Consider the following 21,547-nt stretch of genomic DNA (forward strand, 5'->3'; position numbering starts at 1 on the left):
TCTCAGGCTACAACACAGATGAACCTTGAGGACATTTTGCTAAGTAAAATAAGCCAGTCATAAAAAGACAAAAACTGCATGATTTCACTTATGTAAAATCTCTAAAGTACTTATAGAATGGTGGTGGCTAGGGATGGGGGAGAGGATTTGTTTAGTGGGTACACAGTTTCAGATTTGCAAGATAAAATACTGTTGGAGATCTATTTCACAACAATGCAAATATACTTGACATTACTGAACTATACGACGAAAAATTGCTAAGATGGTAAAATTTGTGGGTTTTCACCACAGTAAAATAAATGGAAAAATAAAAGAGAAAGAGTGGGGCTGCAAAGGTCATTTAGTCTGATATTCCCAACTCAAAGATGAGAAAACTGAAGCCTAGAGAGGAGTGGCTTGTCCAGGTACACAACCCTGGCAGGACCAAATCAGTACAGGCTTGGCACACGGTAAAATGTGACACAGCAGCACAATGTGTGAGGCCAGGGTGGGGCTGGGCTCAGGCTCGGTGACTGTGGATGCTGCTGGCTTTTAAGAGGTGGCCACCTGTGTGGCACTACTTAGAGAGACCTGAGTGGGTTATCTAGAAAATTCACTTAAGAGGAACAACTGTGTGGCTGATGTGAGCTAACCTCCCCCCCGCCCCCGCAACTCCAAAAGCCAAAGCCCTGAGCTCCCCCCATACCCACCCCCAGAAGCCTGCAGAGCAGGGGTGAGGGCACCCCCCACGGGGTAAAAGTGAGAAACAAACCTAGATTAAGGGCTTCCCTGGTGGCGCAGTGGTTGAGAATCCGCCTGCCGATGCAGGAGACACGGGTTCGTGCCCTGGTCCGGGAAGATCCCACATGCCGCGGAGCAACTAAGCCCGTGAGCCATGGCCGCTGAGCCTGCGCGTCCGGAGCCTGTGCTCCGCAACGGGAGAGGCCACAACAGTGAGAGGCCCGCATACCGAAAATAAAAAAACCAAAAAAAAAAAAACCCTAGATTAAAATCCTGCTCCGCCACTGCGTGAGCCTCTTTCTACATCCCTGAAAAACAGGGAAGGACCTAATGCAGCATCCGGGACGTGGCAGGTGGTGAATATAAAACGTCTAGGAAGCTGGCTAATACCGTGGGCTCTGGAGCTGGGCTCATTTATTCCTATTCTGGGGCCACCATTTCCTGTATGACCTCGTGGTGCCTCAGTCGATTCATCTGCAAAATGAGGAAAACAGTACCTCGTAGGGTTGTACCTGAGGATTAAGTGAATTCGTTCAATTGAAGGGCCTGGAACTAAGCCCCGGGACACAGTAAGTGCTCAGCTATTAGGTATTGTTGGGAGATACTGATGCCAGAGTGTAAGGGTCACAGGCACCCCCCAGGCATCTCAGCTACTGTTTGCTCACCTTGTCCCACCTGGGCCTGACAACAGGAAATGCTATTGCAGGGGCAGGCGAGCACATCTGGTGTGGGGATCCTCTGCCAGGTAGCCTGAAATGTTGCCTGCTGTCTCCTTGGCGCTGGGTGTGGCTGGACCAGGAGCACAGAAGCTCAGGGCAGGAATGGGCAGCTCCAGGGCCCAGACCTTCATCCTGCCTTGTCCCCTGGCTGACCCAGGATTGACCCAGGACAGAAAGAGACTGGTATGCAGGAGAGGACATAGGTGACCCCATATAATGTGGCAGGATACACCCTTCCCTGACGTCCTCCCTCGCCTTCCTTGTTTTACTTCCTCCATCTGACACCGTGGATATCACCCATACATTGTTTCTAATGCCAGTCTCCCTGTGAGAGTCTCAGCTCAAGCGAGGTACCCCCAGCACCAGGGACAGTGTCTGGCATATGAGTTGCCCAGCGTTTGTTGAGTGAATGAATGAACGTCTGTGACAGGAGGCCTAACCAGTGAACATCCGAGGGGGCTGGGGAGACAGAAGGGATTCAAATCACAAGTGGAATAGGGGGGACGGCTGGGAAGAGAGGGAGAGTCTTGGAGACAGGAGAGCAAGAGGGAAAAGGCTACTGGCTGGAGAGAGTGATAGGGCCGGGGGAGCCTCGACCTACCAGCTGAGTGGCCCCAAGTTCTCAGCCAGCAGAGAAGTCCCCTCGAGGGATCACCAGCCCCAGTAAATACTGACCCAGAAGCTGCTACGCCCCACCCCCACAAGGAAGGACACCAACTGTCCTGGACCCACATCCCTACTTGTGGGGAGGGGATCAGGCCCCACAGGCACCTCCCAAGGCCTACCCTGGGTCCTCAGAGGACCCGGCCACTCTACCTTCTTCCAGCTCTGACTACTGTCCCTTGACCAGGGCGGGGAAAACCAGAGCTACCACAGGCCTTGCTGTGCTGCCGGCAGACATCACCAATCAATCCTGCCTTGCCCTGCACGCACGCACCAGGCAGCCTTGATGCTCTGACTCTGAGCTCCAGGCTTCCGTGACACTTGGCAGGGAGACGGCAAGATCCCCTGTGAGGCAGCGACAGAGCCCCCGTTCTCCTGAAAGCAGATCACTTCTTGGGAGGGGGAGCTGGGCTCATCCCCCAATAACCTACTGCCCCACGGAACACTGGGGAGGACTCGGCTGGTGCTCCCTCCAGCAATCCCTTCAGGATTTGGGTTTAATCCCAAGCACGAGGGCGGGCAAGGAAAGGATTTTGTTTCATTCCTTCAGATGCCCAAGCCTTGGCCCAAGCCCCAGGGCGCAGGAGTGAAGGCGCGTGGCTGCCTGGCCTCTACCAACAAAGCCGTCCTTTATTAAATAGAGATCGCGTTACATTCCATTCAGAGGAGGAAATCGGACGTGGTGAGGGATGTGTCCAGGTTGGACCCCGGTACTGAGTAGGCTGCGAGGGGGGAGGAGGGGCCCGGGTCCTGCCTGCCCCACCCCCAGTCCTGTGTATCGGACTGGGCGATCTCAGCCTCCGTCGTCTGAATGGCCATCCACAGCTGAAAACGGGCCCGGGCATCCTGAGGCCTGTCTGTGTTTTACTTTGGGAGGAAAGTGCCCCAATGCTCCCAGCAGTGGTGGGGGCAAAGGCTCCTTGCAGCATAGGGCTCAGCTGGCGGGAAGGAGGAAGGTCGAGAGCGTGGGCAGGAGGAGGGCCCCTGATACATCTCAAGAATGTTCTGGGGTCATTCTCAGGCAGGTACAGGATGGAGTGGAAGACAGCCAGCGAGGCCCCCGTCCGCTTCTCCTAGCTCTGCTGCCTCGTGGCCACAGCAGGCCCACCTGGGAACGAGGTGAAGGATGGCCACAAGGGGGTGCTGGTGCCCAGGGCTTGGGAAAGGAGGGGGGTGGGGAGATACCCAAGGGGAGATCTCGCCAATGAGGCACCTGCAGGCAGCAGCTCCTGGGACTGGGTAGGGGGTGCTGGCTGCCCCAGGGGTGCCCTCCCAAGGGCTGAGCCCCTTTGTACGGCTCCCAGCTCCTTGGTCTTTGGTGCTTTCTTGAAAGCCTCCTGGTGGCTGTAGTACTACGAGGGAGGAGAGGTCACCTCCTGAGGTCCTGTCCTGGGATGGACGTTTGCTGCTGGCTCAGTGCTGCCTCCATGTCCTGGCCATTTGTCCCTCTGTTCAGCTTCCGGCTCAGGGCTGGCTCTAGGACCCCGTCTGTCTGTCTGTCTCTCCTGGGGCAGGTGTTGGCTCCAGCTCAGAGCCCCCCTCCAGGCCTGGGCCATGACCTAGGCCTCCTGGGGGAAGAAGCCAAGCTTGGCCAGCGACATCTCCTTCCTCAGCCTTGCGACCTCCCAGAACATGGGCTCCGCTGCAGGCAGAGAGAGAGGGTGGACAGCTCAGTGCCGACTCAGGGTCACCTCAGGCAGATGGCCTGGCCTCTGCCCCGGCTTTGGCAGGGCAGCTGGCGGGCACCCTAGGACTCCCCAGTCCCTCGGGACAGATCTATCTCAGTGAGTAGCCGGACCTCTCTGAGGTTCCACTCTGAGGGCTTGCAGCCCGGGAGGCATGGAGGTGACGGTCACGTCCACAGCCTGACACGCACATGCATGTACACACTGCCACACACTTGGACAGGCTGCAAATGCTCTCCAGCCCCTGCTCCCGGGGCTCTCCAGCGACCCTGCGCAGGGCCCATCCCCGGCCTGGCAGAATGGGGACAGGGGGACAACGGGTGGACAGAGGACTTGTTGGGCAAGGGCGGGGAGTGTCCACAGGGGGAGGTGGGCGAGCCGTGTCCCGCCACCACTTGGAGGCCCACACGGCGGGAGAGGGGAGGAGATTCACAGGGGAGGCCCCATCGTGTAGGCCAGGCCAGTAACAGGAACGCCGTCCCTACAGGCCCGGGGGGCTGGAGAGGTTTCTGAACGGGAAAAAGCATCTGGATCCAAGTATGTGGGGGCATCAAGCTGGTTTTCCTGGTGAGGCAAGAGGCCAGGAGGCGCCTTCCACTCTTCCTCTCTCCACAGGGCTCAGCAACAGGGGCTTCCGGATCGGTTTGCTAATCCACGACCTTCTCTCTCGCAGCGTCCTCGCTCCGACGGGGGGCAGCAAAGCCCTGAGGTTGGCCCGGCCGCCTCGCCCCGCCCCGCCCCGCCCCGCCCCGCCCTTCCCCTCCCGGGCGCCACCCCCAGCGGCCCCCAGGGGGCGCTCACCGTCCTGCCGCACCAGGCCTTGCTGGATGTAGCGGATGTAGGTGAAGAAGTTGCACACGGCCGTGATCTGTGGGCAGAGGGGGCAGGGTGTGACCCCCCGGCCCTCACACTTGCCCCCACCCCCCACCCCCCAAAAAACCAGGGCAGATCGCAGACCAGAGCGGGAAGCCCCACGTCCTGTGAGACTCAGATAACTCTGGGCTCTAAAGTCACAGTCAACAGCAGCAATGCTAGTACTCCTAAGAAAAACGACAGCGACAACTAAGCGTAATCAAGCACGCGTATCCGGTGCGGCAGACGTGCCTATCATTCCCAGTCTACACGTGGGGAGAGCTGAGGCTCCAAGAACGACCCCACAACGACTGCGGAGGCCATGGAGCCTCCACTTATTAAGTGGCTGAGCTGCAAGATGAAACCGGACAGGCTGCCTAGAATCCACGCTCCCCTGAGGGCGCTGCATGCTCTGGCTACTGGAGGCCCCGGCCAGCCAGGCCTTACCAGGTGCTATTTGTAATGCCAGGAAAGTTGAGGGGATCAGAAGCTGCTCACCTGGCTGCCCTGGATCCCCACCTGAAGCCCCCAGTCTGATCTGAGGCCTGCTGCGTGCCAGGCCCTGCGCCAGGCTCTGGGGACCCTGCGCTGGCTCAGACCTGATCTCTGTCACGAAGACTCTCATACCATGGAGAGGGGGCTGTTAGTGCCCTTCTCAGGCCCCTTCCCCAGGCTGGGGCCCCATCTCCCCACTGCTGAGAGCGTTGGCTGCTGATGCCCGCTGGTGCCCCTCTGCACCCCACACCCTCACAGACTTCAGCCAATGACTGACAGGCATCTGGGGTATAAAAGGCCACGCCCATGCCTCAGGGTGGAACCCACTCTGGGCTCCAGAGCCCCTGTGGATCAGGCTGAAGCCAGACTCCAGCTGAAGCCTCACCCTTTGCCTGTCCTTCCCCCAACCCCCATTCTGCCCCCTGAGAGTTGCACACAATCTCCATCTTAGGCTCTGCTTCTAGGGCACCCAACCTAAAACACACATCAAGTGTGTGGGGGCCACAGGCTGGGGAGTGAAGAAAGCTGAGGGAGTGGCGATGCTCCTGCTGGGCCCTCAAACACACAGGAGCCCTTTTGCCAGGAGGACAAAATTGGGTGCAGGGGGTTGGTGGCCCTGGCGAAGGCAGGGAGGTGTGAGCGAGGCCAGGTGAGGGGACTAACCCAGTATGGCCAAGGTGCCGCCTGGGAGGGCTGAGGAGGGGCTGCGCAGGGTCGGATGGAATGGGCAGGAGGAGCTTGAGTCCCAGGCCCTGGCGTTGCTCAGTAGCCAGTAGGCCCTACCAGAGGCCCGTGGGTAGGGAATGGTGGGGAGCAGTGGGGCTCTCTCCCCAGGGCTGAGCTTTGCGGACAGAACTTTCTTCTCCCTATGGATTCCACACTCCTTGGTCTCATCAGGGTGGGGACCACATCCTAGAACTTCACACCCTTCCCCTCTGCCTTCCCAGCTCTGCCCAGGAGAGCAGACACATAGGCCCGGCAGAACCACGTTCTAGATGTAATTTTCTAGGCATGGGAGCATCTGGCACAGATCGCCTGGTTGGGATCAGAAAAAAACAGAGGTGACCCCTGGCCACCGAACAAGGCTCTGGGCACAGATGCAGGGGGTGGAGACTGCAGCAGTAAGGGACTGGGTCCAGGATGGGGAGACCTCAGGTCTAGGCTGAGTGGCCTGGGGTGCACCCCTTTCCTTCCTAAGGCTCAGACTCCCTCTCTGTAATGGAAGCTCAGCTCGCTGCTGGGGGATTTGCCAGAACGACGTGTTGGGCTGCCCTGCAGAGGCTGTCAGGACCAGGCCAGCTGACTGTGCCGGTCAGTCTGCTGCCTGATGATGAGGCCATTTGCCCACTTTAGTCCCATCAGGCACCTCTAGTAGGTCAAGGGGAGGAGATGGTTCCTCTAAGAGGACCTTCCACACCACGTCACCTTTGCACCAAGCTTCAGAGTTTTCCAAACTTTTGTTCTTTCCAATCTTCTTCACTGTCTTTGAAGGGACAGAGGAACGGGGTCCACCCCACCCTCATCCCGCCTCCGTGAGGCCCCTTGATCCAGCGACCCTCACCTGGGTCACTCGGCAGGTGAGGGCAGAAGCTGGAATTCCTGGAGGCCCCTCAGAGGCCACAGCTGACTGTCAGCCTTGTGTGACAGACAAGCCTCAGAACCTTCTCCAAAGCCTGGGGCCGGAGCCAGGAGTCAGGAGCCTGGAACTCTAGTGTCACTCCCTTGATTAGGTTATATTAAAAGAGAGAGCTGATGGGTGTCACTCCCATGATTACTTTTCGGCAAGCAAGAAAATGGCTACCTCAGTCCTTCAACCACAAGGAACTGACTTCTGCCAACAACATGTGAGCTCAGAAGAGGACCCTGAGCTCCAGAAAGGATGCAGCCGCTGATACCGTGACTGCAGTCCACGAGGCCCTGAGCAGAGGACCCAGCTAAGCTGTGCCCAGACTCCTACGCAGGGAGTCTGTGAGATAATAAATCGATGGCACTAAGTTTATGGTAACTTGTCACACAGCAATAGCAAACAAATACACTGGCTTGGCTGTGTGGCCCAAGTCATTCTCGTACCTCTCTGAGCCTGTGCCCTGCTCTGTAGATTGTAGGTTGTGCAGCCTGGGGCTCAGAGTCCCAGCCCAGGGAGCCTCTAAGGAGCCAGGTAACACTCCCATTGGATGACTCACTCTGGCCCGGGAGGACGGTGAGATGTAGTAGTGGCTCTCGGAGTCCCCAAGCCGGATTCGGTGACGACAGGCGCAGGCCAGGCCACTCAGGGCACATGTACTAGGGAAAAGCACACCTCAGAACCATGGGGACGGCTGGGGCTCGCCCACCCGGCTCATCCAGGGAGGATACAGCAGCCGAGAAGGCACAGAGGGAGGGGGAGGCAAACAGACATCAGGGTGGGGCCTGGCATCCTTTCCCCTGGTCCCAGCTTCCCAAGGAGCCTGGAGCCAGGCCAAGGAGGGGGGCGGTCTCAGAAGTCCCTGGGGGAGACCTTTAAACCAAGCTGGACCCCATCCCTCAACCCCTCACCTCACCCCTGTTGGGCAGGAGAGCTTGGTCAACCTCAGGCCAGGTGTACCAAAGCTCCACCCTCTGCCGCCCCTAAAAATGCTGCCCCCTACTTTACTGGGGCCCTCAGACCCAGTCACCCCTTCCTCCTAAGCAGGAGAACTAAGCAGGAGTCTTCTCTCTCCTCCACGTAGGTCACCAAGTGCCCAGGCTAGGTTCTGCCGGTAGGACCTTTTGCCCGTCTGCCCTCAGTTCCTTCCAACCAGCCTTCTGCCTCATCTCCGCCCTTCTTCTCCATGTTACAGCCAGGGGCTACTCCAAAAGCCCACATCTAGCCCATTACCTTTCCCTGCTGCTTCCCTACTGCCCAGGAAATAGTTATGGAGAATCCCGAGTACAGGAAGGTTACATAGGCTCCTTGGTTGCGGGACTTATCAGAGCGTTTGCTGCCTCCAGGTTCACTGTGACTCTCTGATTGGACCAGGGAACCCTCTTTTCAGGGAACGTTAATCGACGATTTGTGAAATGCTGGCCTCAGTGGGTTAAAGCCCAAACCTCATTTGAGGCCCTTCACAGTCTGGCCCCAAACACCCTCTGTGGCCTCAGCCCCAACCCCATGCCCACCCACCCCACTGCTCTGTCCACCGACCCGGTGGTGTTTCCATGAATATTCCAGCTTCTCATACCTCCACTCATGCTGTTGTCTCTGCCTGAAAGGTCCTTCCCTGCTCTGCAAACTGCTATTCGTCTTCCAAAACCCGGCTCAAATGTTCCCCTCCGTGACAGGGGCTCCCACCCAGGCGCCTCCCTCGCAGGCCCCAGTCCCTGCCCTTGCTCCATGCTGGCAGTTTTGCTCTGCTGCTGGCCCTGCCCGATGCCAGCTGAGAAGCAGGGAGGACAAGATGCCAGGGCCATCGGGTCATTGTCGGGAGGTGGAGTCAAAAAAATGACATCACTTACGTGTCAATCGGGGCCCGGAACCCACTGTGGGAGAGAGGGAGTAGGAGAGGGATGGACGTCAGGCCAGCCAGGAACGGGGAGTCCCCGGCTCCATGACTAGAGGCAGCATGTCTGCCAAAGATGCCCTCTTGCCCTGCGCGGAGGCAGCCACTGTCCCTCTCTGGTCAGGTGCCCCTGCCTACCCCCAGGTCCCACTGCGGGACCCAGCAGGCAGGCCTGAGGCTCAGTCCTCCCTGGCCACCCCCTTGGTGCAGCCCAAGGCTATGTGGGCCTTTCCCAGGGGGCAGGGCGCTAAGCTTACTTGGTGCGGCCACATTCGACAGCGGCCACCTTCACCGCGGGCAGTGTCTGCGAAGCCACGGGCTCGATGGTGAGCGTGTTGTCCTCCACGGCGGCCCGTACCAGGGCTGAGAGCTGCGGTAGAGCAGGGCGGAGTGGGAGGTGGTGAGGGGCTGGCCGCCGGCCGCGGGCCCGGGCCCCCCAGCGGGCCGCCCTCTGCCTGCCTCACCTCCTGCATGGTGAAGTCCAGGCAGGGGCCCACGTCCTCCCGGTACACCCTTTCCAGGAAGGGGGAGGTCTTGTCCAGGGTGGGCGATTCCCTCCAGGCCTGGAACTCTGCAAACAGGGTCGTGTCCACCTGTGGGGGAAGGCGAGCCGGGTGGGGGGGTCAGGGCACTGGGGGGCCCAGCATGGCAGAGACAGGCAGAGCCCCAGGAGGCGAGGAGCCAGGGAGGATGCAGGACAGGCCCCAGCGGGCCTGTGCCCTGTAGCCATGCAGGGGGGCCGAGTCCCAAACAAGAACTCTTCTCTTCCCCTTGCACAGAAGAATTTAGATTCGGAACTCAAAAGTTTCACTTCCAAGTGTGTTGGAGGTGTGTTGCCACTTTCTTGGCCTAGAGAATTAGACTTGGGTCCAGGGTCTCATTCTGAAGACCCTCGCTGCCTCCTTGAGGAGGGAAAGTTGAAGAGTGACCCTGCAGGTACCCGCAGGTACCCACGCACAGCACACACAGAAAGGAACACACACAACTTGCTGGCTGCCCCGGGGCACATGCAGAGGGAGAGGCTGGGAGGGGGCAGAGGGGGCGGCCCCCCTCCGGAGCCTTTACCTGTCGGGAAAAGGAGAGACAGGTAGCAGAGGTGGGGCCCACGGGCAGCTCCCCGGGCGGGAGCTGCCAGGCCGGCTCGTAGGTGAGGTGAACTGCCTTGCTGGGGACCACGCAGAGGAGCAGGGAGAGGAGGGGGGGCAGCCCGGGCTGGGCCGGCAGGACAGACAGACAGACAGGTGCACAGAGACAGACAGAGGAAGGAGATTATTAAGAGTCCGGCCGGAAGCTGAGAGCTCAGAAGGGGATGGAGAGGCCTGGCCCGCGCCTCCTCCCTGGATGCTCGGGAGGCCTGGGGCAGGGCAGAGCTGGGGCACCTTGGCATCAGAGACTCCACGATGCTGAATCCCTCTACAGCCTTCAGGGGCGTCCGCTGGCTGCAGCCCTGAGCTGAGCTCCTGACACCCACGTCCTGCGGCCCCAGGAAACCCCGTTTACGCGGGGAGACCGAGGTGCTAACAAGCGGCTTCACTTGCCCAAAGACCCATGGCCGAGGACATCACAGCCATTTTCCCGCCTGGAGCAGGTGCCCCGTGTACCCTAGTGAGGGCCAAACACCTCACGTCACAGGCAATTCACTCAGCCCTCACAGCCAGAGGACACAGAGGCCCCGAGAGGGTAGGACAGGCTCCCGGTCACACAGCGGGGTTCAGGCGGGTCCCCACTGGGCACCGCTGCCTGGCTGACAGTGGTCACTGCCTCCCTTTCCTAGGACCACGGCCTGCCCGCCGCCCCTCACCTCTTTGCCCTCCTTGTCCGGGGTGAGGGCGTGTCCTACCGCGGGGCACACGGCGGGGCAGAGGGCGCTGCTGGTGCTCTTATGACGCAAGTGGCCCTTGCGGGGTCCGGCCTTGGTGGGGCTGAGCAGCTGTGGGTGGAGCTCGCGGTTAGGAGAGGCTGGTGTGGACGTGATGACCAGTGTCTTCAAGGCTGTCACCTCTGCTTGCAGCATGTCGATCTGGCCGGGAGAGATGGCTGTCGATGTTACCCCAGGGCTGAGGCTGCCCCGGCTGCCACTGCCGGCCACCCCAGCTCGGGAAAGACCACCCCGAGCACCTAACCCCACCCGTTATCTTCGGAACAGCCTCTGAGTTGGGGGCTGACATACCCATTCCATAGATAGGGAAACTGAGGCTCAGAGGCGACGCGGCCTGGCTGAGGTCACGCTGGAAGCCAGGACTCTGTTAGGTGCGCGTATCTGGGAGCTGGCCGGGTCTCCCACTGAGGGGCCCCCAGGAGCCAGGAACAGCCCAGCCCTCACATTTTACAGATGGGTAAATGGGCTCCAGGGGATAAAGCAACTCGCCCAGGCTCACACAGCCAGACTGAGGTTTCTGCTTTGTAAAGGGGGTATGGGAGGAAGGCAAAGAAATGACAATGGCCACAGGATCCTCCCATCCCCTGAAAAGGCACCAGAAAGGTCTCTGTGGTACAGCAGAGACACAGCTCGAGTCCCAGGGAGCTGGGCTCCCACTCCAGCGGGCACGTTTCAGGGGGGCCACCTCGGATGCCTCTGCCCCTCGCTGCCGGCCCCCCAGTTCACGCGAGGGTCCGATCGGGTAGCGAAGGCCGGCGCTCGCAGGGCTCAGAGGCGGGCCGGAGGTCTGGGCCGGCCCTCACCTTGCCCCGCGTCTCCTTCAGCTGCTTTTCGGACGCTGCCTGCTTCATGTTGGCTTCTCGGACCATCTTGTGGGCTTCCTGGGAAGAGGGCAGGCTCCACGTGAGGGGAAGGCGCTGACGGATGCCCAGCTGACCCACCCCCCAGCCCGCCCCGGCCCTGCACCTCGAACAGGCTGGCGGTCAGCTCCTCCAGCTCCTGTTCCAGCTGCCCGCGCACCCTGGACAGCCGTTCACACTCCTCATCCTTCAGCTTCAGCTCCTGGGGGGCGGGGGGGGGGCACGACGGAGGGCGCTGTTAGACCCCCAGCGGCCCCGGGCCTGGCGCCGTTCCCGGGGTCACCTTACGTGTGCCTCAGGGCCCCGAGCTTGCTTCCTCTGTGGTTCTACAGATGAGAGTGCTTTTTCCATTTAGCTCAGAGCATGAGGTTGAACCCCAAATGTCAGTTTGTTAGAGCCTGGGACCGGTTTTCAGAGATGTCAAGACTTCTAAAAGTTGTTGAAAAGTCACAAGGAAAACTGTTTCTCCTTTGTTTGTGCCGCCCTCCTGCCCAGCACAGGCCTGGCATGTAGGTGGCCTTGATGCCCATCTCTGGGCGTTGGGTGAGAGCCCACGGCTCCTCAGGCCGGCCCCTCATCCCCCCGTACCACTTGCCCCCCCGCCCCCCCCACGAGCCCACCTTCTGGGCTTTGTGCAGCTCCTCCTTCAGGAACTCTGAGCCCTTCTCTCGGATCTCCATGGAAGAGCTGCGCAGACGCAACACGTCCAGCCGGGTGGCCGCGGGGCCCTCCTCGCCTTGGGCCTCCTTCCCTGCAGGGGTCTCCACCAGGCTTCCCAGGGACTCCCTGTGGCTTTTGCAGGGGCCCCCACTCTTCCAGGGGACTGGGACAGCTTCCGGGGGCGGTGGGCGGTCCTCGTCCGGGTGGGCCTGGCTGTGAGGCAAAGAGCAGATACAGGGCGGTGTCCCGAGGCCCGGACAGCTGAGGCCAGGGACCAGCCTTGGGCAACGCACCTGCCACTCTGGGCCTCAGTCTCCTCATCTGTAAAATAGGCCATCACGGGGTGTCACAAGGGCAGAAGGACCAAGCATGGCCGTGCTTGGTCCCCTCCAGCCCAGGACCGCAGTAGGTGCTGAGCACACAGCAGGTGCTTGTCTGCCCAGCAGATATTGTAAATGCATCCGTGTCGAGAGCCTGAGTTTCCCCCTGTATAAAACGGGGACAATCCCAATGATCCTACCTCAAGGCTCACTGAGTGGATCAGAGACGTGCAGAAAACCTTGGCACATGAGATGCTTAAGTGGGAACTGCCTTCATTGCTATTGTTCATGCATATTTTATGCAAATTTGACCCCATTTAGGTTGGACCAGAGAGGAAGGACCTAGCCAGGGCAGGCAGGGCCGTCTGAGGCAGGAAGATTCTGCAAACAGCCCGAGCAAGGCAGTCCCACTTCCTGCCCTCTGGACCGTGTAGGGGGGCAGTCCCGGCTCTCTGCTTGGTCTGCCTTGTGACCTCGGGCAAACACCCCCACTCTCTGGGCCTCAGGACCCTCCTCCCTCTGAAGCTGAAGACCCTAGAGGCGGTGCGGGGTGGGGGCCGCCAGCCGCTGCCCACCTCCCACGCGCCGCGCCCCCAACCCCTCCGTTCGCAGCAGACCCTGAGGAGGGAGGGGAGGAGAGGGCTGGGCCGTGGGGGTTTGTGCCAAGACAGCACCCTGGACTCGCTCACTCAGCAAAAGCTGGCGGCTCCTGAGCCAGCAGCTTCTGAGCTGCAGTGGCTGGGCCGAGGCTGGGGGCTGGGCTGCTGAGAGCAGTGGGGAAGTGGAGGGGAGGAGGCCAAGAGGGGCCCACACGGGAGGGAGGAAAGACAGGGCCAAGGGGTCATGAAATTCAGGATCGTGGAGGGGAAGTAAGACAAGGCTAGGGTCTGTCCGGTCCCACCTCCCCGTCTTCTGGACCCTGGGACAGTCACTAAGCAGCCCCGGAGCCTCAGTTTGCCCTTAGGTAACACCGAGGGCACCGAGGGCTCCCAGGGACCCCAGCAATGAGCCCATTCCCGACCCTCCGCATGGCCCTGTCCAGCTGCCCAGCCCAGCCTGCCGTCTGCTGGAACTGACCTGGAGTGTGGTCTCAAGGTTCCTGGGGCTGGATCCTGCCTTGCTAGGACACGGGGCTTTGATTAATAAAGTGGGAACACACACCCACCACTCCATCAACAGTGTTTACGCCGGACAGGGATCTTTCCTAATACCTTGCTTGGGGGGGTCTAGTCGGCAAGGGGGAGGTCCCTGAAGCTTAAAGGTCTCTGGCAGTACTGTGGCAGCCCCAGGGTGAGGGATTAAAACTCTCAGCAGCGTTCGTGGTATTGGTCCCATTCTACAGTTGAGGGACGGATGCTCAGAGAGGTAATGGGACTTGCCCAGGGCCACACAGCTAGTCGGTGGCACTGGTGGGACAGGCGGCCAGGTCTTCAGCTCAGGTCCAAAGCTCTCCAGCCACAGCGGACAGGCAGGTGGGGTGTGGGCCATAGAATCGTGCGTCTGCCTCGGGATCAAGGGCTGCTGGGCCCAGGGGTATCCAGGAGGCTCCTCCCTGGCTGTGACAGGAAAATCTGACCCAACTCCAGCCCAAACTGGCTTCTCAGCCTCTGCTCAGGCAGAGAAACTGCGTCCCAGGAGGGAGGCCAGGACTGGGGGAGCTGTGGCTGAGAGCACAGGCCAGCTGGGCACGGCCGGGTCCATGCCAGCCTCTGACCTGGGGTCCACGCGAGCCCCTGGGAAAGTTGCTGAAATTTTTTCAACCTGCTTCCCCGCCTGTGGGATGGCGGTAAAACCTGCAGGGACACACTAAGAATCCAATGAGGAAGTCACTGGCTACAGCGCCAGGTAAATAGTGGACTATCTGCCAGGTACCTCCACCACCTCCACCATCCCTGCCCAGGCTCTTGTGTCCTGTACCCGAAACCCCAGGCCCTGGGGATGTACCCACTGTGGGAGCCTGGAGGCCTGGGCCCCAGCCCCATTTCCTCAGTTGAGAGAACGGCCACAGTCACTCAGGCTTGGTGGGGACCCCATCTCGGGACTGCCCACTACAATAGAATGAGCAGGAACTACAGGCCAAGGGCAGGAGTTGACTCAGGGGACAGCACAGGGCACAGGGCAGGATCCCAGGTCTCGGACACCTAGCCCCATAACGAGGACCGCCCTGACGTTGCCAACACCCCCTGCCTAGGGGAACAAGGCCGCCAGCCCCTCCCACGAGGCCTGAGCTTCGTCCACCAGTGTGGTCTGGGCCTCTGGCCACAGTGAAGGACTCTCCAGCTGGTCCCAAGGGCACGGGCTGGGGGTGTGTCCAGACAGCCCCCATCATTTTCCTAACGGGCTCACTTTGGCCTACTTCTGGGGCAATGGCACCCTATTTTGCAGCCAGAGGAAACAGTGGTCCAGGGACGCCTGACAGAGTGCGACACCCTCCCCCTCTCCCTGGTGGAAAAGCCCACGAGCAAATCCTCATGGCAGAAGGCGTGGGAACAGCAGGGCCACCCTGTGATCACCAAATGCCCAATGCCTGGGCCAGGGGTACAGAAGCTGGAGGGAAGGAGGGTCCACGCTGTGCTGAAATCTACAGACCCTGCCCCTCACACTTCTGGGCTATGAGGCCAGCTCCTGTGACTCCAAGTTCAGATGAAGGAGGGACCCCAGGCCCCTTGGGTCCGCCCAAGCCGGAATCCACTATCTTCCACACACTTCAGTCTCCCAGACCAGAGGCCCGAAAATCCGGGTGTGAGTGCCTGGGGGCTGGGGAGCTCACTCCTTGGGCAAGTGCGGGTTACCACTGAAGCACTGCTGCTCTGCACCTCCCCTTCCAGTCCACGTCCACGGCCCTGTGCGCAAACCTTCTCGGACCCCGCTCCCTGCAGACACGGAGTTCTGCGTCCAGGACACGCAGCCGGGCCGGCTAGGAAGGGGTCTGCTCGGGTAGGGGGGTGGGAGATACTAAGAGTCAAGGTCAGAGGTAGGTGGGGGCAGCCAACATCCCCCATCCCGAAGCCAGCTCCGCGGCCTAGAGCCCAGGGCAGTTCATACAGGAAAGGCCCCACTGGGTGACTTCCCCAGGAAACACACGAGGCAGGGGAAAGCAGTAACCTCAATCCTCACCCCCCTCAAGGCCACCCCTACGAGGGCCAGCAGGGCTTTTGTCCCCAAGCAGCAAAAATGGCGAAATGAGGACCAGCCCTGGATTCTATGGTCCCCGGTCACCCAGCAACCCCTCCGGGCCAGGAGGGCCTGAACGGAGCCCACTCCAGGAGCCAGAAGGGCCCAGGTAGCGTCCTGCATACCCTTTCCCAGCCCCAGCCCAACCAGCCAGCCATGGGGTCCTTCTGCCTTAACCTCCCCCTCTCTGTCCCCCAGTGCCCAGGTCACCTTTTTGAGTTAAAGACCCCTCCCCTGTGCTAACAGGAACAATGGGTTCATTAAGCTAGCAGCGGGGAAGCCAGTGAGGGAAGCATTGAAAACCAGGGCAAGGAGAGGGCTGGAAGGGCAGACTAGGACCCTCACCCTCTGCCTGGGGCCCCCAAGCCCGGGTTCCAGGGCCACTACAGGTGGTCTGGTCTGCAGGAATTCTGACCCAGGGCCCAGCTCAGGAACAGCCCTGGCACAGTGGGCCCAGGTCAGAATCATGCTCATACACTTATGCACAGTCCAGTAAGCCCTGAGGACACTGAGGCTGACAGGCAAGCGACTCTCGTCCAGAGGCCAAGGGGGTCCCGGGAAAGGTTTCGTGTGTCGGGTCCCCGACCAACCAGCAAGCCCAGCCAGGCTCAGCCTACAGAGCGGCCAAGTCTTCAGCTCCAGACCCACAAACAGATCAGATTCTCAAGCTCCTGTTGACGTCCACGCCAGCCCACCACTCCGCATCTCCACGGACGTCATCATGTGTTAACTTGCGATGCTGCTACAGGGAGATGCTCTCCCCAGCCCAGTTTGAACGACGAGGCACCCGAGGTTCAGAGAGGGATGGCGACCTGGCTGGAACACACAGCAAGGAAGTGGCAGTGCGGAAACTGCACCCAGAGTCCAGGCACTAGTGCATCATGGGAACTGTCACCCAGAAAAGTCAGGACTGGCGGAAAGGGGATGAATGGTGGTTTCAGAGAAGTGAGGCAGGATGCAGACGGGGGTTTGAGGAAGTTTGAGATAGTGCTTGAGTGGTGGTGGTGCGGTTCCACCGAAGGCTGCTGTTCTAAGCCGGCAGGCTCTGGGCTGGGAGGGGACACACGGAGGGGACACACAGAGACAAAAGACTTGGGCGGGGGTGGGGAGGAAATCGGGGGAGGACCAGGGGCTGGAGAGGGGAACAGAACAAAAGTTGCAGTAATTAATATAATGAAAAACGGAGGACAAGGTGAATGATAACAGAAGTGCCCACGACATGACTGAGGAACTGGGAGGGGGTCTTTCAGGGAAGGGAAGGGGCATGGCTGAGGCATTTGGGAAGTGGTGGCTGAGGGGAGGAACCAGCCCAAAGGGAGCAGCCACAGCCCTGAGCCTGGATGAGGGGTGGGTGAGAGAGGAGCTGAGGGCCAGCCTGGAGACCTGAACAGGAGCCATCAGAGGGGTTGGAGGGGAAGGTTCCAGAAGAATGGGAGAACAGTGTCATACGTGGCAACAGAAGAATGCTGGGAAGTGAGCTGAGCAGGACCCCCAGTATAGGAGGGGGGGGGGCCTGGACCACTCCAGGAAGGGTGAAGCACGTGTGTGCCTGGTAGGACAGGGAGCAGGAGGGAGGAGGAGGTCAGGAACAGCTTCAGGGTGGTAAGCAGGGAGGTCAGAACACGTGAGGCAGGTGGACCAGGCCAAGCCTCTCCCTGCCATAGCCCCGGGCCAGCCAGCCCAGCCCAGCCCAGCGCAGCCCAGCCCTGATGAGGGAGGGAATCCAGCCCTGTGTCTCCACCGGAGGTGGCACAAGGCCTGAGAGGCTGGAGGGCTCCCTCCTCTACTGAGGTAGAGCAGGGCACGTGGCACACACCTCACATCTGCCTGTTTAGCCCTAGAAGAATCTGACACCCCAAGCCCTCAAACATCCAACACATATGCAGTGAGCACCTATCGTGTGCCAGGCACTCCACCGGCGCAGACCCACCCAACGTGCACAGATTCTGGCAGCCCATCACCGAGCCCCCTTCTCATCACAGTTGAATTCATTTTGCTTCCCTTCCCCCACCCTGTTGAGCACAAATGCCGGGTGGGGAGAGTCTAGGACAAGCAGGACTCTACTGAGCGCCACAGACAGATGTGCTGATTCAGGGACAGCAGGAAAGACATTTCCACCTGTTGAGGGGGAGGCGGGAGGTAGTGAAGTCATGGAGGGCTTCCAGGAGGAGGTGACAGTGAAGGTCGCACAACCCCTTTCTCCTGCTCTTGACCCTGGAGCGCCTAGGCCATACTTCTGATGCCATTTCAGAGCCTGGAGTTCCCTGTCACTTACTCCTTAAAGGCAGGACCTCACAGATCTAAGCTCCTTAGGATAGCCAAGGCCCAGAACAGTTAGGTGACTTTCTCAAGATCTCACAGCCCATCTGCAGCCCTGCAGCTACAAAGACACAGTCCCCCATCCCTGGGAGGTCGGGGTGGTCTTTCTCATTCCTGGGCAGTCTATCAGAGCCTGTCCCTCCCTTTCTGGGGAGGTATGATTAGCCCCATCTGTCAGATGGGGGAAACCGAGACTGAGGGGCTACACCAATGTCACGTGGCCACTTAGTGGCAGAAAACGAGCCCAGAACCCAAACTCTCAGCTCTGATGACCAAGTCTCAAGTGCCCAGCACTGTGTTAGCAGCAGAAGTACCCCAGTCGCCATCCTGACCCCATCACCACGAAGCCGCCTTGGCACCCAAGACTATGGACAGGGGACACTGTGGGGGAGGGGGAGGGGAGCAGCCCTGTTTTCGGGGAGCCACCTCTGGGTTCTGAGTTCAGGGCCCACACTCAAGGAGTCCCAAGGAAGAGGGTCCACCTGAGCTCCTGCAGAGTCCTGCCACTTCCACCCACCCCAGGGGAGCAGCCCTGGGTCCAGGGCCAAGAAGGTGAACTGGTATTATGACCTGGCCATTAACAGAGCAGTCACCCAAGAGACATACCTCTGTTGTCTTCCAGGTAAGGAAACCAAGCCCCAGAGACATCAGTGGCTTACCCAGAGTCACCAACTCCTCACCCCTGCTAGTCTCGGAGGAAGGATCCCAAGCATGCACTCGCCCGGAGTTGTCACAGCCGCGCAGTCAGTTCCCTGGGCAAGCGTGACCCGAGCGGCATCCCTCCCAGCTGCTGCTGGGGTCTGGGTGAGCTCCTAGGGCACCAGGACCCCAGCGGGTGCTGGCAGCTTGGCCCCTGCCTCCAACATCCAAGTAAGGGGTCCATGAAAAGGCAGAGATCAAGGTAACCCCAGAACTCTGCCTCTCACTCCCCAGATGCCCAGCTCCTCATTCTACCCGTCATGCTTTCCATCTGCATTTATGAAGCACCTACTATGTGCTCTGCACCCAGCTACACCCTGGGGGATCCAAGTAAGCCACACTCAGGATCAAGCGGGGGTCTGCTTGGCAGCCTGGTCCATCCAGAAGGGTCCTGGGACTCTTGGATCCAGTCTTTAAAGTGAGCATCCATCTACTGGCACCTCCCGGACTTGTCTGTCGGGCTCCAGCCTGGATGCCTCCAGGAAAGGACACTCTCTGGGCCTGGATTACCTCCACCACACAACCCGCACGTTTCACCTTGAGGCTCAGAGCAGTGAGGCCATACTCTCAAGATCACACAGCAACTCGGTGGCTGTGTTTTGCCTGGGTGCACCCAACACAAGGGGTCACGAGCTTCCTCCAGAAGCTCAAGTACAGTTTACCCCGGGTGGGATCGCCCTAACCTCTCCAGCTGTCACCAACCCACCTCAACCACCTTCTCCCTAAGCTCAGTCTCCTTCCCCCAGGGCGCAATTCCAAAAGAATCCAGGCTCTGCTTAACTCTCTCCCTTTAAGAGTCTCACGTGTCTCCACACCTCACCCCTACCAGGAGCCCATTCTCTCAGGAGCCCCTGCGGGGGATGACTCCCCAGCCCTCCCCTAGCATCTCAGCTCGAACTCTGAACTTCACTAGGTGCCATGGAGTAGATTGGATGCAGCCTGCCTCAGAACTCTCAAGCCCTCCAGCCTCTCCAGTGGGTTTTCCCTCACTCCCCGGCTGTGTGGGAGGAGCCCTGTCCTGGGACCACCCATCTGGCCCCGTTCTTTCCAGGAGTACAACCCACCCCCACTCTGGCCACATCTCCACCAGGACCTGGTCTTTCCAGGCTATGGGGAAGAAGAAGTGTTTACCCGACTCCATGAGAAGGCCACAGCTTTTTTGCACATACAGGGAAAGGGTCCCACACCTGGTTGCCCAGGGACTGGGACCACCCCTGAGAATCAAGGAACAGATATGGGTACTGGAGCCACTAGTCCAGGGCCCAGAGTCTGCGCTGCACCCCTCCAGGCTGCAGGGAGGTCCCACCCACCTTTGAGCTTAGCAGCTCAGGAGCCCCAGATGGAAGTTCACCAACTTGCAAGCGAATGTGGCAGAGACCCAGTCCCCCCTTTCGCAAATGCATTGCTTTTCAAGGGTTCACTCAGCCTGGGGGTCCCTCCTCTAGGTGCTTATCCCAGGCTTACTTTGGCATGCAATCCGCCGCACAGCCCCTTGCCCGCATCCCACTTGCGCTCCGGACAAGCCAGGAGTTGGCGCGGTCACTTCAGGATGGTCAGCAGCCCACCCTTCACAATTCCTGCCCCCAGAGAGACCCCCCGAACCCTCCATGCCGAATGTCCTTCCACCCCCAGTCGCGAACCGGCTCGCCAGTCCTCGTGCTACAGCACGGGCAGGGATGGGGGTGTAGAGCACCTCCCGGTAGGGGTGCACATACTGCAGGGACACCCCCACCCCCGCCCGCACCGTCCCACTCCCGGAGGCAGCCGCGGCCCGACCCCGCGCGGACCTACCCGCTCCACATACTGGCGACTCGGGGCGCCCGGGCGTCGGATCCCCGCGCCGCCGCCGCGATCGCCCAGCGATCTCCCCGCGCCGCCCCCGCCGCGTCCCCGCCCGCAGCCGACTCCACCCCGGGCCAGCCGGGCTGCCCTGCCGCCTGTCAGTCTTGCCCGCTGCCTGTGGGTCTGTGCGGCCCGGGCTCGCGCCCCGGCCCCAGTCCCTCCGGGACCCTGCCCTCGGCGGGTCACGTGGCCGAGGGGTGGCCCGAGGACACGTGCCCTGCCCCGCCCCTCCGGCGGCCGACGCGGAGAGCTCGCGCGCGCTCCCGGCCCAGCCCCGCTTCGGCCGCCCTCCCCGGACAGTGCGACGGCCCGAGTGGGGGAGGAGCCGGTCCCCATCATCCTGCGGCCAGCACTGCTCTCCGACGCTCCCAGTTTACTCTGCTCCAGACATCCGGCGCCCAGCGCGGCGCAGCGCAGCACCCTCCCAGGACCACCCCTGCTCAAGAGCCTACCATGGCTCCGGGCTTTCAGCTCCCAGATTCTTAGCAGACTGTCACTCAAGGCCGGCAGACACACTCTCACCCCCTCACCCGGCCCTCCGGCCATCACTCCTTCCCTGGCCTCCCTGCTCTGCGCCTGTCTCTGGGCAACTTCCCTCCTGGTGAGAAGGGGGGCTGACCCCGAAAACTAGTTTTCTCCCTCCTACTGAGTGCTTTTTCTGAGGGAGGCCCCACCCTTGGCCCAAGTCTCCAACCCCAACCCCGCCCCTCCCCCCCGACCAGGGGCCTCCCTTCCTGCTCTGAACAGATACTGCCCATCCTTACCTTTGCCCACCATCTACTCTCTGGGAGAATTGCGCGCGCGCGCACACACACACACACCCCTACCTGTCAGGTCCCACATCCTCTGCAAATTCCCTGAACGCTGGTCTAGCCTCTCCCTCAACCCCTCTATCCCTCTGTCACCTTTCCTGAGCCCTGACCATCAGCCTCAACTTCAGCCTGGGGCTGATCCAGTGAGAGCACAACCCCGCTTCTCTCCTGCCAGGGACCATGGCTCCCACCCTCCGTGTCTAGAGGAGGCCTGGGAGGATGGGAGGAAGTATTTCCCTTCCAGATATTGCTAGAACTTGGGGCACTACCCTCAGACCCCGAGCTGGGGCCCCAGGCTTGAGCTGGTCAGGTCCTCATCTGGGGCACGCA

The 21,547-nt window shown here is 60.5% G+C and overlaps 1 protein-coding gene across 9 annotated transcripts; it reads right to left on the reverse strand.

The window, feature by feature from the left end:
* Nucleotides 1–2,714: 2,714 nt before the first annotated feature.
* Nucleotides 2,715–20,875, reverse strand: RAB3IL1 (RAB3A interacting protein like 1). Of its 9 annotated transcripts, none has more exons than XM_067037396.1 (13): nucleotides 20,355–20,387; nucleotides 12,345–12,537; nucleotides 12,012–12,264; nucleotides 11,498–11,593; nucleotides 11,335–11,412; nucleotides 10,454–10,672; nucleotides 9,718–9,864; nucleotides 9,117–9,245; nucleotides 8,910–9,022; nucleotides 8,609–8,632; nucleotides 7,205–7,417; nucleotides 4,589–4,655; nucleotides 2,715–3,744 (listed from the first exon to the last, which is right to left on the reverse strand). In XM_067037396.1, the coding sequence occupies exons 2-13, from the start codon at nucleotides 12,386–12,388 to the stop codon at nucleotides 3,712–3,714; spliced, it is 1,416 nt and encodes a 471-aa protein (XP_066893497.1). In that variant the 5' UTR covers nucleotides 12,389–12,537; nucleotides 20,355–20,387; the 3' UTR covers nucleotides 2,715–3,711. The 9 variants fall into 9 exon arrangements, with proteins under 9 accessions (XP_066893497.1, XP_066893498.1, XP_058925628.1 ...); XM_067037397.1 differs by having other exon boundaries at nucleotides 7,318–7,417; nucleotides 20,355–20,381; XM_059069645.2 differs by lacking the exon at nucleotides 12,345–12,537 and having other exon boundaries at nucleotides 7,318–7,417; nucleotides 20,355–20,448.
* Between the last annotated feature and the right edge of the window lie 672 nt (nucleotides 20,876–21,547).

This window comes from Kogia breviceps, chromosome 7, assembly GCF_026419965.1.
Source record: "Kogia breviceps isolate mKogBre1 chromosome 7, mKogBre1 haplotype 1, whole genome shotgun sequence".
Lineage (NCBI taxonomy): Eukaryota > Metazoa > Chordata > Mammalia > Artiodactyla > Physeteridae > Kogia > Kogia breviceps.

Coding starts and splice junctions, on each gene's coding strand:
- RAB3IL1 (XM_067037396.1), bottom strand. CDS start 12,388: ATGGCCTATTTTACAGATGAGGAGACTGAGGCCCAGAGTGGCAG. Junction 11,594..12,011: donor AGCTGCACAAAGCCCAGAAG/GTGGGCTCGTGG, acceptor CCCGCCCCCCAG/GAGCTGAAGCTGAAGGATGA. Junction 3,745..4,588: donor AGGCCTGGTGCGGCAGGACG/GTGAGCGCCCCC, acceptor CTCTGCCTGCAG/CGGAGCCCATGTTCTGGGAG.